Source organism: Dipteris shenzhenensis, chromosome 2, assembly GCF_047967505.1.
Source record: "Dipteris shenzhenensis isolate YYH24624 ecotype China chromosome 2, Dip_SZ_1.0, whole genome shotgun sequence".
In the NCBI taxonomy this organism is placed as follows: Eukaryota; Viridiplantae; Streptophyta; class Polypodiopsida; order Gleicheniales; family Dipteridaceae; genus Dipteris; species Dipteris shenzhenensis.
In genome coordinates, this window is record NC_141597.1 from 19,761,202 (window position 1) to 19,777,563 (window position 16,362).

The following is a 16,362-nucleotide window of genomic DNA, read 5'->3' on the forward strand; positions in this document are numbered from 1 at the left end:
GGTTTGATTGAGGACGAGTTTCAAGGTCAGTGATAGGGTCAGATCCTGCGGGGTCGTGTCAATTACTTAAGACCAGATGACACAAAAACAGTACAAAGCTAAGAAAATAATAGACAATGGACTTTGGATCCTAGACTTACCCAAATGCAAGATTGCAGAAAAAAAGATTACAAAGTAGAACATACCTGCATTTCTTCATTGCTATTCTTGTGTTGTAGCCCATTTGAAGAAGTAATGTAATTAAATTTCTTAATTGAGATATCAAAGTACTCATGCAAAGATGAGAGATGCCATACCAGAGATGTTTGAGTTAATGTGAGACATTCATATAATATTCAACACAGCATACTCCGGGTGTTTCCCTTTCTCAAAGATATTAATTTCTGGACCTAACAAGAAGATTTTAGTAATGCTAAAATATAAAAAATTCTTACATAGAGCGGGAGAAAAGTTTAGAGCATAATCCAAAGCTGAAGCTTGCAATCGTCTCTTGCAGGTCCCACAATATGTATAGCTGGCTAGATTTTCCTATGAAGTTATATACATTCAAAAATCGCAACCAAAAAAAGGCAACAGTGAAAAATGAAGATTCCAACGAACCTGACTGGTGCTCTAAAGAGTATTATAACTCTAAGAATTGTCCAAAAGTAATCTGCATACCCACTCCACAATCCCGATTCCAATGTGGTTGAGCAGACGAATCCATTCTGTTAGACCATATTAACTCACTGGACCAAGACTCCCCGTTGGGAGTTCGCTTTGTTCATTTTGTGGATAGCCGAATTTCTCAAACAGACCCTGCATGATTTAAGCGGCCATTCAACCTAAAAATAAACATCCAAGAACGGCAAACACTATAGATCTGTATTAAACAATCTCGTCATGCAGAAACACAATTTTCTTACCAACAGATCATTAATCCCATATGATATACAGTAATGTTCCTGCAGTAGGCAGAACCAGCAATCAGAGTACTGTTCTGTACATGATCAATCATGGAAAGCGTCCTGTCTAAGAAAGCTGTGTCTTCAAATCAAATTGAAACTAAAGTGCCAAAAGCTATAAATTCTTCACATTTTGCTATAAAGCCCTAAAATATGGCCCAAAACATGCCCCAAAAGAACTTGCTATGAAAATTGGAGTGATAGCACTCTTACTACTACTCTCGGCAAAGGAAAAATGCAAAATCTAGGGAGCATAGCACTATGATAAGAATGAGGTACAACAGGGCACGTCCATGTCAAATGCTAGATTTCATGCTCTACTGCTTCTGCCGAAAACAACTTAATCAAGCTGTGAGTCATGATGACAGCCAGACAATAGCTTATGCAAAACAATTTAATCAAAAAGCACAGACACATACCTGCATTATATGCCACTCCTCAAACTCATCAAATAACTCTAATCTCTCAATCCTGCTACAAGCGAGATAAAAAAGAGCACATGAGCATGGAGTTTAACTCAGTGCATATTTTACTTCCATAAAGGTTCGATCAACAAAGGTTATATATAAAAACTATCAGAAAAAGCAAGAAGAAATCCATGACATGGTGGCCCCACTTGAACTGTCATGGAAGAGAATGTTAATGCACCTTTTCCGATCATGGGGATCAATGTGTTTGTTGTATATAGTATCCATGTCTAAAGCTTCTGCACTCTGCAACGACTCCTCACAACAACAAATGCCCACACTTCAACAGTATTATTAATATATCAATCCTTACATGATACGACATGCCAGACATAGCTAAGGACAATTGCACAGAGACATTAAATGCTCCAGAAATAGCCTTTAGTGCGATCTTTAACACGCGAAGTGTCCTCTCAAGAAAAATATGTAGCAATGCTGACAGATATATAAAGGATCTTGGATCTCTAGTCCATTCGTGTTCCCTGAATATTAGTAGCTAGCAAACCAAACCAGTCCCGTTAGGGTTTGTGTTCGTTTTACATGAAGGCATAATATGGTTGTGTATGTTCCCAACTGGTCCAAAGCATAAAGAACCATATATGCATGTATGACATTTATAAACAAGAAAGAAAAAAAGAATACAGTTGTCCCAAGAAATGGTTTTGCTATCATATGCCAATTCTGTCGAATTTGCAAATAAATTTTCTTAAAAGACAGCATGAACCAAGACATGATTGACATGGACGTACTCAGCACCAGAAGGCAACTCCAATACAGGTCGAATGACATGGACATACTCAGCACCGGAAGGCAACTCCAATCTGGGTCGATTGTACAAAAGTGGCAAGCTCATAGCTCTAGCCTCCCCAACATCTCCTTCTCCATCTGGCTGACCTATCTGCTGCTGCTGACCCTACAGACCTGCCAGTTGCAGGCTGTGACCCTAACCTGACTCAGCCCTCCTGCCATTTTCCCTTTACCGAGCTTACAATCTGCCCCAGATATGGGTGCCCATGTGAAACACTAATCATGTGCTCACATAGAACCTCTCGTCATTGTTTAGACCCGGGATACGTCCCACGGGAGTCACGGTGGCTCTGGTCTTGCGTCAAGCCTCGTCCAGGAGACCGAGACGCACGGCACCCCTTGACGGGCACCAGCGTCCCATCACTGGCTATGCACCAGCCAGGGGGACATGACATACGGAGGATTCCGCTCCGCTCCAGTCCTTTTCTTTTCATTGTTACATCCAGATGTATTTGATTATGTATGATTAGACTTAGGATTCAGCACGGGTGATGATGCTCGTTTCAATAGCTCCACCCTTACTGTGTTTTGTATCCAGTTTTCTTTCAATCTCATAGACCCATCGGTCTTCCGAAGACTCTAATAAAATTTCTTTCTTTCTTTCTTTCTCACACCCATATTTCTGTGAGAGAAATTTCACCATGCAAGTGATGCACAAAGCATAAGCAATCTTATACCAAAAAATGTTCACACATGAGAGAGACAGAGAAAAAAACAAATGTAGATCTGCATGAACATTGCCCAGACAAGCTGAAAATAAAACTCCACCACAAGTAGAGCTCCTGGAAACCACAATGTCCTCCACTGAACGTCAGTAGCCTTCCTTGTATAACTCTAAGACGAAGGAGAACGAACAAGTGCAAGGATGCACTATGCCTTGTCTCTTCAAGTGATGAAGAGGGAAGCATCAGAAGTGATGAAGAGTGGGAATGGAACTTGCCACATCATCGTCCGATGGGTCTGCCACATCAGCAGTCATACACGTCTGCCATGCCAGCAGCCATAGAGTCCTACCATGTCATCATCCGTATGATGCCACATCAGCAGACTGTATGTTGCACACCAGTATCCCTACTTCTATATGGCAGTCAAGAGCATCCCTACAGTACCACATCAGCACCGAGTGTCCTATAGGCCACGTCATCACCCTATGTGAATCCCACCTCTGCATCCTTCTGAACGCATAGCAATGATCTTGGGATAGCCTCATGCTGTCCTGAATGTGCAGCCCATCTCATCATGATGATGGAAGGCTGCATACTGATGCTAATGCAATCTGTCCTAACATACTCATGGCTTCTATAGGTGAGAAACTAAAATACAGTGAAAGATAATGAGGGTGGAGCATTGATGTCCAGCAATTTCTACCATAGGTGTAACGCTGATGGGGCATCGACCACCCTGCTCCATCCTTTTGGATGCATAGAGATGATCTAGACAGTCATATGATGCCCTAAATATGCAGCTGATTTCATATATGCCTATACATCTCATCTTCACCTACACTACCTGCTCATGGTTTCTGAAACCAAAAGGTAAGTTATCTTCACCACAAATTCACCACTTAATCAATTGGAGAAGAAGAACACCATCACACCACGAAAGCGACCGCAGACTGGGTACAATCTCCCCCCCCTAGATGAGTGGCTCACGCTTCCTCATCTAGAGTATTTATGATATTTCATAAAAAGCACCAAGGAGCCAAAATTATCCCTCTCTTCCAAAATGAGGGATTTGATTTACATAGCCATATTAGGGCCCAAAAATGAATTATGTCCACTACAAAATATATTGCTCAAACTTGCAATTATAAAACAAATACAAAATTGGCCCATGGCCATATATAATGCGCTGTGCGACACCTCGATCACTACCCTCGCACTAACTCCAATCCTCGCTATGAGTTCCATCACCTGTACTCAAACCGCCAATTACATTAGTTATTAACAATCGATTGAACGAATCACCGAATCAACCAATCCCAACATAACCGCGCTCAAAGCACTATAATCAAGCACAACACCAATAACACTAGCGGCATCAGTATTAACATGGAATCACCCACAATACCGACCATCTAGCATGGCAAAACACAAGCTAGTCAGGCGTCCCCAACTAACCACACAAAGTATCCACTACGACCCCCGCCGTGTCTGGTGCGCTCCTATGGAGTACTTTGCCATAGTCAAACTTGACTAAAATAATAATGTCCCAAGCAAAATATATCAGAAATATAATTTCCGTGACATCCCTCTTGCTTGGATTGTAAATGACCTCAGTTGCGTGTTTGATTATAGGAACTAAGGAGGTCTGGAAAAGTTCGAAAGAACCGCTCAGGCATCCACTGAGCATCATCTCTCCAATGATTCTTAAATTTGAGCAAGTATTTATTATAGACATTTTCTTTTTGGGTCAACGTCTATTGATGATAATAATACATTCGGGTTCTAGAATTTCTTCTTCATCAACAATCAATGGAGCCTCTTCATAGACAGGATGAATAGATACAGGTCCTTTGAAGGGCTTTAAAAGACTGATATGGAAAGCGTTATGTATTTTTCAATTATCAAGTAATTCAAGCCTATAAGCTAGATCATTGATTTTCTGAATCACCTTGAATGGTCCATAAAAACGTGGGGACATCTTGATTACCGGCCATTTCTCGACACTCTTCAATCTTCTTTTCTCAATCCAAAGAAGTACATAATCACCTTCTTTAAAAAGCATGTGTTTTCGTTTCTTATTAGCTTGCTTTGTGTACTTCTCTTGAGCGATTGCAATGGCTTCTCGAACCTCTTTAAGAGTATTTTGATAGTCATGGGTAAATGCATCTGCATGGCTCCACTCTATGGGTCAATCGTGTGATAGGAATAGGTAAAACCTTCCCATAGATAATCTCAAAGGATGCTCTTCCAGTTGCAGAATGAGGAGTATTATTATAAGAAAACTGTAAGAGATAAATGTATTTATCCCGAGTCTTTGGTTGACTTCCCGCATAAGCTCTTATCATATCCAGAATAGTACTGTTTGTAACTTCAGTTTGTCCATTCGATTCTGGATGAAAAGCTAATGAGAAATCCAACTTAGTGCCTAGATTATGAAATAATGCAGTTCAAAAATTACTGCAAAACTTCGAATCTCGATCGGACACTATAATCTTTGGCAAGCCATGATGAACAAAGATATGCTTGATGAATAAATGTGCAGCTTGCTGGGTTGTTAAAGTCTTCTTGCATGAGATGAAATAAGCTTGCTTACTAAAGCGATCTACTATCGTCCAAATCATATCATTTTGATTCGTTGTAGTAGGAAAACCTATTATGAAATCCATAGATATTTATTCCCAAGGTTGCGTAGAAATAAGCAAAGGCACTAGCAATCCTGGGGTCTTTCCTTTGTAACTCTTGATCTTCTAGCAAGTGATGCATTCGGCTACAAACGTAGCCACATCTTTTCTTATAGTAGGCCAATGAAATTCCCTCACTATCACTTGTAAAGTGGCAATCACTCCCCTATGTCCCATATATGGTGGTTGGTACATTTCCTCCATTACAATTTGTCTAAAGGGTTGAGTGATGCATAATTTCTTTTGATAAAAGAGGTATCCATCATTGCATGAATTGTCCAACATAGCATTCCAATTATTACTCTCCAATTTGTTCCATATATCGGAAAAGTCTAGATCCCCTTGATAAGAATTCTTCATACCTTCAAAAGGCTGGGTCTCTACAACAGTGATGTGATTAATGCTTGGCTTTCTGCTAAGAGCATCAGCAACTACATTTTCTTTTTCAGGTTGATACTGAATCATGGGCTGAAAACTCTGTATAAATGATGCCCACTTGATGTGCCTATCGGATATTAGTGGCTGAGTCAACAAATGCTTGATACTTTGCTAATCAATTTTGATAAGAAACTCAGATCCCATCAAATAATGTTTTCACATTCATAAGGCATGCACAACAACAGTTAATTCTTTATCATATGTACTATAATTGCATTCCGCTGGTTTTAATTTTCGGCTTTCATATGCTATTGGATGTCCATCTTGCATAAGTACGGCTCCAATTCCATATCCACTAGCATCGGTTACAACTACAAAGAATGGTCTAGAGAAATCAGGTAGTTGCAACACAAGAGCTTATGTGAGAGCTTCTTTCAAAGCTATAAAAGATTTATCTTGATGCTCAGTCCATAAGAAATGCTTAGCTTTTCTAAGAAGGTCTGTCAATGGATGTGCAATGTATGGGAAATTCTTGACAAACTTTCTATAAAAGCTACACAATCCCAAGAATGATCTTAATTCATGTATATCTCGGGGTTTAGGCCATGTGACTATGCACTCAATCTTCTTTGGATCTACTCGAATCCCATCGGCGGATACAATGTTACCCAAATACTCTATCTGATCTTGAAAAAAACTGTTCTTTTCACGATTTATGTACAATTGATTTTCTTTCAAGAGTGAAAAGACTAGCTTCAGATGTTCCTTATGCTCCTCAACGTCTTTACTAAACACCAGAATATCATCGATTTGCTTTGTTAAAAAGTCAAAGAAATCCTTTGACTAAAAGACGCTGCGCATCAATCCTCAGAGTCCGTAAATTAAGGAGGCGTGTGCAGAACTTCAGAGATGATGGCGACGGCGGATATGCCCAGTCGAGGTCAATCCTTTGGCAAAGGCTGCTCAGTGCTCCAGAGTCTGTGAGGACGCGATAGGATGATGCGCGTGAAGGCCAATACATTTGTCCTGAGTTATAAATGCTTAAAGCACTGTATGCGGTGAGATAAAGGCTCTGCAAAGTCTGTCTCCCAAATGGCGGCGGCGCTATGGAGACTGCGGGGCTGCACCGCATTGCTGTCCACGATGATAGAAGGCCTGCAGCGGGCAGTGTGGGATTCGGAATACAAGGAAACACACGTGAGCCGAATTTTTGCAAGCGACAGAGTCTTAATAGAGGCGGCTGGTAAGGGCTAGGCTTAGCGGTATGCTCCACGCCAAGGCAGCTTTAATGCATGCCTATGATGGGCGTCTGGACTTTGGAGTCTGCGCACTGTGAGGCTGTGAGCTCTGACTCCTCTGAGGACCGCGGCTTCGAAATTCTTTCTTTCCTTCTTTCTTTCCGAGGGCTTTCTCTCTTCTCATTAACTTCACACGGGGGATATTCTCTTTTCTTTCTCCACAAGAGCATCACCAATGCTCTGATACCACTGAAACCAAAAGGTAAGTTATCTTCACCACAAATTCACCACTTAATCAATTGGAGAAGGAGAACACCATCACACCACGAAAGCGACCGCAGACTGGGTATAATATCTCCCCCCCCCTAGCTGAGTGGCTCACGCTTCCTCATCTAGAGTATTTATGATATTTCATAAAAAGCACCAAGGAGCCAAAATTATCCCTCTTCCAAACTGAGGGATTTGCTTTACATAGCCACCTTAGGGCCCAAAAATGAATTATGTCCACTACAAAATATATTGCTCAAACTTGCAATAATAAAACAAATACAAAATTAGCCCATGGCCATATATAATGCGCTGTGCGACACCTCGATCAGTACCCTCGCACTAACTCCAATCCTCGCTATGAGTTCCATCACCTGTACTCAAACCACCAATTACATTAGTTATTAACAATCGATTGAACGAATCACCGAATCAACTGATCCCAACATAACCGCGCTCAAGGCACAATAATCAAGCACAACACCAATAACACTAGCGACATCAGTATTAACATGGAATCACCCACAATACCGACCATCTAGCATGGCAAAACACAAGCTAGTCAGGCGTCCCCAACTAACCACACAAAGTATCCACTAGGACTCCCGCCGCGTCCGGTGCGCTCCTATGGAGTACTTTGCCATAGTCACACTTGACTAAAATAATAATGTCCAAAGCAAAATATATCAAAAATATAATTTCCGTAACAGTTTCTCCTCATTTGGTGACCTTACAAGTGAGCAACAAAGCTATAGTGAAGGCTAGCAAAGGGTGCAGTATTGGCCTTCAACACCTCCCCTTGATGTCCACACTCTGAACTATCGACTTGGTCCAATGCTAAGAAGCTGTAATATATACTCTCGTGTGTCTCCAAACTGAATGCTTTTGTGAAGATGTTCTGAAGCATTCTCCTTGGTCACGCAATATAGAAGATTGATCTCTTTGGTGATGATCTTTTTCCCAACAAATCTTTGGTCTAGCATGAAGCACTAGGTTCTTTGCAATGGCTATGCAATTCTGATCGTCGCAATGTAGGATGGTCAAATCCTCTGACTAGGACCCATGTCGTCTAGGATCCATGTGAGCCATTCTCCTTTGTGTGTCGCAATGCAAGCAACTAGATACTCTGCCTCCACGGTCGTGCAGAGTGCAACAGTAGGAGAATGGAGAATTATGGCATGCCAGGTTTGGGCATGTCAATTTTTGCACTCTTTTGTTATTGCAAATTTTTCAGATGGTCAATGCCTTACCTCGTATGGAGACCCCTCCCAAGCATGTATGTGAGGGGTGTATTTTGGAAAAAATGCATAGATTTTCTTTTTCATAGGAAGGTGGAGTCGGGGCTGCAAGAAAATGGCAACTTGTACACAAAGATGTTTGCGGTTCAATGCAGACACAATCTCTTGGGGGTTATCTTATTTTGTTACTTCCACAGATGACTTACACAAGATTTACTTGGGTGTTTGCTCTCAAGCAAAAATCGGAAGTATACATTGTGTTTAAGCAATTTGTTGCCTTGTGGAGAATCAATCTGAATGCATAATACAGACTCTATAATTCAATTATTTTTTGGCAAAAATAGACTTTTATCAAGTATGAAAGAACCTCCGAGAGCAAAACTCAGTGGAGAAATACATCATACAGAGCATGAGAAAATAAACCCAAACAAAATCAGGCTCTTGTAAAAGAGCAAGAAAATAACCAAGACTGAGGCTGATATGCCAGCTCAACCTTGTAGGGGCTTCTAAGAAAAATTGGGAACCTCTCCACTCTCAAGAATGCATTCCTCCTAGTAGAGGCTGCTCGTGAAGACCGCTACGTAGTCCCCCAAGTGGCTACTAAAGTGTATACCATGTCCATCCAAATACTAGCCAATGTATGTGCCGGATGGAGCTGGGAACCATCCAATACCTCTATACATCTAGATCTCCAAATATGCCACGCTGATATGCTAGCTAGAATCTCCCATGGAGTATCCATCTAAGCATGCACAGGTCTATACAAAGAGCTAGAAACCTCATCCAAAGAACATGACTCAACCAACTGCTGTCGAATCGAAAGAGCCCAAGAAGAGTCATGTCTCTCATAGAAACCTGAGGCCCAGAAAGAGAGAGCCACGCTACCGATCCCCAAGTCATGAAGAAAGGAGAACGCATAAAAGTGCTCAATACTCTAGCGATCCTCGCCTCAATGGAAGAACTACCATATTTATGTTCACTTGCAAGTTATTATCCCTCATATCCGGTCTTGCAAGACAGCTACGCAAGCATGGGATCAGCTTGCATCTCTATATCAGGTGCGGAATGAGGCGAGGGTTGCCTATCTCCGCAAGCAGTTGAAAGACTTGAAGCTTGAAGAGGGTGGTAACATGGATGCCTATCTCACTAATGTGAAGGATTTGAAAGAGCAGTTGGCCAACATTGATGAGATTATGCCTAATTCTCAACTTGTTTCTAATACCCTTGATGGGTTGTCTGGATCTTCTGCACTAGAAGAACCAAATACTGCAAGACGAGACTCTTTCTTTTTCTTTTCAGATGCAATTCGCTTCCTACATTCAGAAATATCATGCCCAAGTTTCCTGCAATAATTACATCTCTTCTTCTTTTTGTTATCCCCTGAAGAAGAGGCACCATGTGAATGATCAACATGGAAATGAGAGGGTTTTCTAGCTGAAACCTTGCCTTTACCTTTATGTTTGTGATGAGCAGCAAATGCTTGACCACTAGCCATAGAAGCATTGCAATTTGCACGACTTTGCTCCTCCTGAAGAAGAAGAGCAACCAGCTGGTCAAATGAGAAATGATTGGCATCACCCCCTGCAACCAACCTCTATGTAGTAGCAAAGCCTTGATATGAATTGACATGAGTCCGCTAATTTCACACAAGACCACCATTGGGCTTTCTTAGTTACATGTCAATATAATCCTAATGTTCATGATGCTTGTATGGCAGTTTCAGATGTTCATGATGCCTGGTTCTTTGATAGTAGTGCTAGCAAGCATATCACTTCCTGCCGGAAGTTATTTAGCTCATTAGAGCATACATCCCAGGGGGGGAGTGTCACATGTGCTAATAATGCATCATCTACCGTGAAAGGTATTGGGCAAGTTGCACTTACTTCTGTCTCTGGTGGTATTGTTACGCTAGAGCATTGCTTTATGTTCCAGGCATTCGTAAGAACCTCATTTCTATTTCAGCCATTGCTACATGTGGCTTTCAGGTTCTTTTTTATAGTGTTAGGTGTGCAGTGTATGATGCTACACATGCCTTTACCATGGTCTTGACTGGCACATTGACTAGAGGTCTTTATAGACTTGATGCTTATGACAAATGTTTGGATGATGATGCTGCACTTGCAGATGCACATGCCTTTGCTCTTGATTCTACCATGGCAGATACCCATTTGTGGCATGAGAGGTTTGGACACCTCAATTTTGGAGCCTTGGTGAAGTTATATAAGGAGGGTGTGGTTGTTGATCTTCCCAAAATGCATATGCCTACAAAGCATGTTTATGAACCATGTTTGCTTGGTAAGATGCATCGTGCTGCGTTTCCCAACGATGGGAGAGTTGGTGCTTCACGCAAGCTTTATCTGGTTCATAGTGATGTTTGTGGGCCCATGTGGATTGCAGCTCTTGGGGGGTTCTATTATTTTGTCACTTTTATTAATGATTTCACCAGGTACACTTGGATTTTCGCATTGAAATCCAAATCTGAAGTTTCTTCATGCTTCAAGCACTTTATTGCCTTGGCTGAGAATGAGAGTGGGCTGCACATTGCTCACCTTACAAACAGGGGGGGTTAATACATGTCAAAGGAGTTTGTTGTTTTTTTGGCTTCCCGTGGCATACATCATCGATGCACGGTGCCGTATACTCCTCAACAGAATCCCGTGGCTGAGCGAAAAAATAGATCTGTGATGGAGATGGCTAGGTGCATGTTGAAAGGAAAACATTTGCCTAACAAGTTGTGGTTGGATGCGGTCATGTGTGCAAATTACATCTTGAACAGATGTCCCACAAAGGCATTGCAGACTATCACACCTTATGAGGCTTGGACGGGTCATAAGCCTCGCATTTCTCACATGAGGGCTTTTGGATGCTTAGCTTATGCTCATGTGCCTTCACAGACACGCACTAAGTTGGATGGTAAAGCTGTCAAGTACATTATTATTGGGTATAGTTCAGAGAGCAAGGGCTATAAGCTATATCAGCCCCGCACGAGCAAGTGTTTTGTCAGTCAGGTTGTCATGTTTGATGAATCTTCCACTATGCCTTTGCTGGACTGTCAAAAATAGCCCGTTGTTGATGCCCTAGACATCTTTGACAGCTTGATGCCTTTGTTTCTATCCGATGCTTGGGATGATGTTCCATCTGAGGATGTACCTCCTCCATCTGTTGGTCATTTGCAGCCACATGTGCAGCCAAATATTCAGCCTGATATGCCTCTCATTGATCAAGACCATTTGCACGGGGCTCTTGACCAAGAAAGAGCTGAAATCCAGGATCCCAAAAAGGTACCACGTTGGCTCCTTGACACATTAAAAGACAGCAAACATGATACTCCTCTACCAGCCCATACTAGAGCAACTGTCCGGAAAGAGCATGCTAGTTTTGTTGCTTATGCTTTGGTTGCTACAGCATGCAATGAAGAACCATTATGTCATCAAGATGCCTTTCAGAATGATTGTTGGATGAAGGCCATGCAAGCTGAATTGGATTCCATCCATCAGAATAACACTTGGGAATTGTGTGATTTACCTCTTGGCAAGAATGCCATTGGAACTAAGTGGGTTTATAAAATCAAACGGAAAGCTGATGGTTCAGTGGACCGTTACAAAGCCCGTCTTGTTGCTAAGGGCTATGCTCAGCAGCATGGCATTAACTTTGAGGAGACTTTTTCTCCCATCACATAGTGGCAACTGTTTTATGCTTGGTACTTCATGTGTTTCTTGGTTCAGCAAGAAGCAAAGTACAGTTGCTACTTCTAGCTATGAAGCTGAGTACAGAGCAGCTTTTACAGCTACAATGGAGTGTGTTTGGCTTCAGAAGCTACTTGCAGATCTTTATGCGTGTCAGATTGCTCCTACCGTCATCATTACTGATAGTCAGAGTGCTTTGGCTGTTGCACAGAATCCTCTTTTCCATGCTCACACAAAGCATATTGAGGTTCACTATCACTATGTCAGAGAGCGATTATCAACAGGTAATCTTGAGTTGTCTTATGTTCCCACTGAAGAAAACTTGGCGGATCTTTTTACAAAGGGGCTCTACCTCGACCTAAGTTTGAGGCTTTTCGGCAAGCTTTAAACTTAGTACCTTTTGTAACTTGATCTGTTGTACTCTGTACAGTCATAGGTTGCTATATTCCTACAGGATGAACATGTGCAACCATGACATTAGATGTCTAGGTATCTTGAGGCATGTCCAGGATACTTCAGCCCATACCATGGAGGGGGGTTTGTAGGCCATTCTATGGGCTATCCATAGGTGCCACTTATTCCTTGGTATGTGCCTTGTAGGCCTAGTTATAGTCAGTTAGGACTATTGGTACAATTAGTACATGTACCACCTAGGCCAGTTAGGACACTTAGTCTAGTTAGGGCAGTTAGCCCTAGGGTTTTGTTATGTTGGCTCCCCCTTGAGCCTCTACTTTCAGTTTTTGAAGCAATCTATTACAGCATCTCATTTTCCTCCTTCTTGCTTCTATTTTTTAGCTTCCATTGCTTGCCATAGCCAACAAGTAGGTACATGCACAAGCCTAGTATCGCAGCATTGGCAAGCAGTGAAGTAGGTCTTTCGATACTTGAAGGCCACGCAGCATTTGGGTTTACTCTATGGTTCGAAGGCCCACTTGTTTTGCATGCATTTACGGACAGCGATTGGGCGGGATGTTACGACACTAGGGTGTCACACAGCAGCAACTGTTTTATGCTTGGCGCTTCATGCATCTCTTGGTTCAACAAGAAGAAGCCTACAATTACCACATCCAGTTGTGAGGCTGAGTTCAGAGCAGCTTTCATAGCTACGGTAGAGTGTGTTTGGCTTCGCAAGTTACTTGCAGATCTTGATATCATTCAACCTGACTCTACTATGATCTACACCAACAGCCAGAGTGCTTTGGCAGTTGCTAGAAACCCAGTGTTTCATGCGCGCACAAAGCATATTGAAGTCCACTATGACTATGTTTGAGAGCGACTCTCTGGTGGAGACATCCAGTTGTCCTATGTTCCCACCAAGGACAACTTGGCAGATCTTTTCACGAAAGCTTTATCACGGCCCAAGTTTGAGGCATTTCGACATGCTTTACACTTGGCTCCTTTTATTATGTGAGGGATCACTCTGTACATGTCATAGGTTGCTATATCCCTTTGGGACGAATATGTTGGCCCCATCACCGTAAGGGTAGGTTCAGACCCCTCGCTCGGACATGCTTCTGAAAAGAGAAAAATATTTCTTGTCCTAGTTGGCCCAATATGGGGCTGACAACAAAAGATTGTCTGCCCCTTGAAGGCCATCCATGGAGTGGTCGGCTGCAAAAAAAAGGGGGCGCAAAACACGCTTACAAGAAATCGGACTCTAGCGAGTTACCCCATAGTGCAAGCGTCAACTACTCAACCAATTGCAAGTTGTAATACTGTGTAAAGCTTATATATAAAGACTACACGGATGGTGTGAATGACACCCAGATGCTCCTATTTTCCCTTGGGGAGGTAGGTGGTGTGAACCCGAGTCCCGACCTAATACACAATGTTTCTAAAAGCGTTTCTAGATTTTGCTAGGCATTTCATCTAGAAAAGGGTTTTGGAGTTTTGAAATTTAAAAATTAAACGTGGGCTAGGTTTTTAAAACCCTATGGTGTTTGTTTTAGTTCAGTTATCATCTTCTTAATGTTTGCTTTATGAAGTATCAGACTTTAGTCATGATACTTATGATGATTGATCTATCATAGATTTTCACAAACTTCAGTATTTCGTGTTCATGTTGATAGTATCCACTTGCCTTGCAAGCTATATAGCCCTCTTGTTACTTGAATTTTGATTCAATTTGAGTTGCAACTTCCAACCTCTTGAATAGGTGCCCACGATGTTGGAAAATAGGTATTAGAATTTGTTGCGGGACTGGTGAGAGGCAATTAACTTAAGGTGAGAGGGCAAAAATTTAATGCATACTAAGGTTATCGATGGAAAATTAAGGTGGCACGGTTCAAAGTCTAGAAGCTTCTTGGTTCTCAAAATTTCCATGTTGTTCATATAAGGCTGCCTCTGCTCCCATCTCCTCACTCCTGCCAGCAAGTGAGATTGTAAAGGAGAGAGATTGAGGGGAGGATAGTGAAGGAGAGAGATTGAGTAGAGAAGAGAAAGGAGGCAAGGTTGAGCGAGGAAGTGAGAGAGGGGAGCATTTGAGTGGAGGGAGAGAGGATGAGGGAGACAAAGAGGGAGAGCGTCCAGGGAGGAAGGGGGGACTGAGCGGAGGAGGGGGGAGGCTGAGTGAGGCAGAAGAAACGCATAAGGGCTGAATCACGGCACAATCAAGTTAATTTGCCACCAAGAAAGGTGGCAAGGAAACACTCCTCAGCACCTTCTTCCTAAGGTGCCGCGGGAAGCTCCGCTGCTTGTGAAAATGTCATGGGAATCTTTTTCGAAAAATCTCCAATCGATTCTATGTTAAAATAACGCGTTTTTTGTTGTTAGATTCTTTGTTAGAATTTTTGTTGTTCTAAAGATCAAAAATCTATACAGAAAATAAAAGAGAAAATGAAAAAGAAGAAAAAAGAGGTAAACAAAAACTTTTATGAAAAACAAAAGACATACTTAGCAAGCAAAGCAAGACTTATGTCATCATCAGTGCCCAAGCATAAGCAGCTAGTATAATTTTTAATGTTAAATCTTCAATATATAGTGAGCTAAGTGCTTAGATTCTTAAGTTAAATACATACTAGATGAGATGTGTTAAATGTTTAGATTCTATGTAATTACTAATAAATGGTGACTTATGGCTATAGCTATGCTCATAGCCAAAATATACATTTGTTTCCTTTTATATATTTTTTAACTAGATATTTGTAATTAATAAAGTTGATGTGTCATAAGTATTTTACTTTTAAGGCACTTAAAACACCCATTTCTAAAGCGTGTCTAGCATGGCGTGCCTTAACGTGTCTAGCAACAATGCTCCAAGTTACAGGTCAAGCAACCGCGGACCAACATACTCCTAGGTACGTCTCCACATCCCATACCATGCAGCCCCATCAACGCATCATATGTCTTTAGAAAGACATAGGCCTAAATGGGCTCCTTCCTAGCTGGGTATTCTAAACAAGCCCAACTCCCCAACATGCAGGAAATGAGCCCATAGTCAAACTTATATAGGCATATGTGTCCTAAGTTTCTCATCCCTAAGACTACCCTCACTGTACCAAGGGTGCCTCAAGTCCTAACTATACCATGGTAAGGATATATGACCCCATATGAATACCAAATGTGGTCATAGAATAGGATCCTCATGCCCAAACCGATGATCACTTGTAGAGCATTATCCTTGTCACTATCTTTCAACATAACTTGAGGTATGTACTTAATTCCTTAATTAGCTCCTCAAGTGTGTAGGTCGTGGCTTGCCACCATATGCTAAGCATTTTGGTTCCAGAACTACTTACCCCTTCGATTCGTGGCCTCCCACCATATGCCAACACTTGGTTACCTAATTACCGCCTGGACTAGAATTACAGATAAATAATTATTGACCTCAATTCCTCAATGTTGTGGCCTTCACCCATTGGTCCTTAGTTTTTTAGTAATCTTTACAGCCATATGTAAAAGAAACCCCTAAGCTCACCTTTTTTGTTTTGGTGATAACTAGAGCACTCTCCACGAAATTATATACCATACGTCATAAGTAGAAAACATTCAA

The 16,362-nt window shown here is 41.7% G+C and overlaps 1 protein-coding gene across 1 annotated transcript in view; it reads right to left on the reverse strand.

The window, feature by feature from the left end:
• Positions 1–346: 346 nt before the first annotated feature.
• The window catches only part of SBI1 (Leucine carboxyl methyltransferase), an 89,150-nt gene continuing 73,134 nt past the window's right edge, over positions 347–16,362 (reverse strand). The window contains exons 10-13 of the mRNA XM_087394382.1: positions 1,593–1,657; positions 1,364–1,415; positions 906–944; positions 347–798 (exon numbers count right to left, since the gene is read on the reverse strand). Of these exons, the coding sequence (XP_087250508.1) occupies positions 721–798; positions 906–944; positions 1,364–1,415; positions 1,593–1,657 (234 nt within the window). The 3' untranslated portion in view covers positions 347–720. The remainder of the gene's footprint in view (positions 799–905; positions 945–1,363; positions 1,416–1,592; positions 1,658–16,362) is intronic.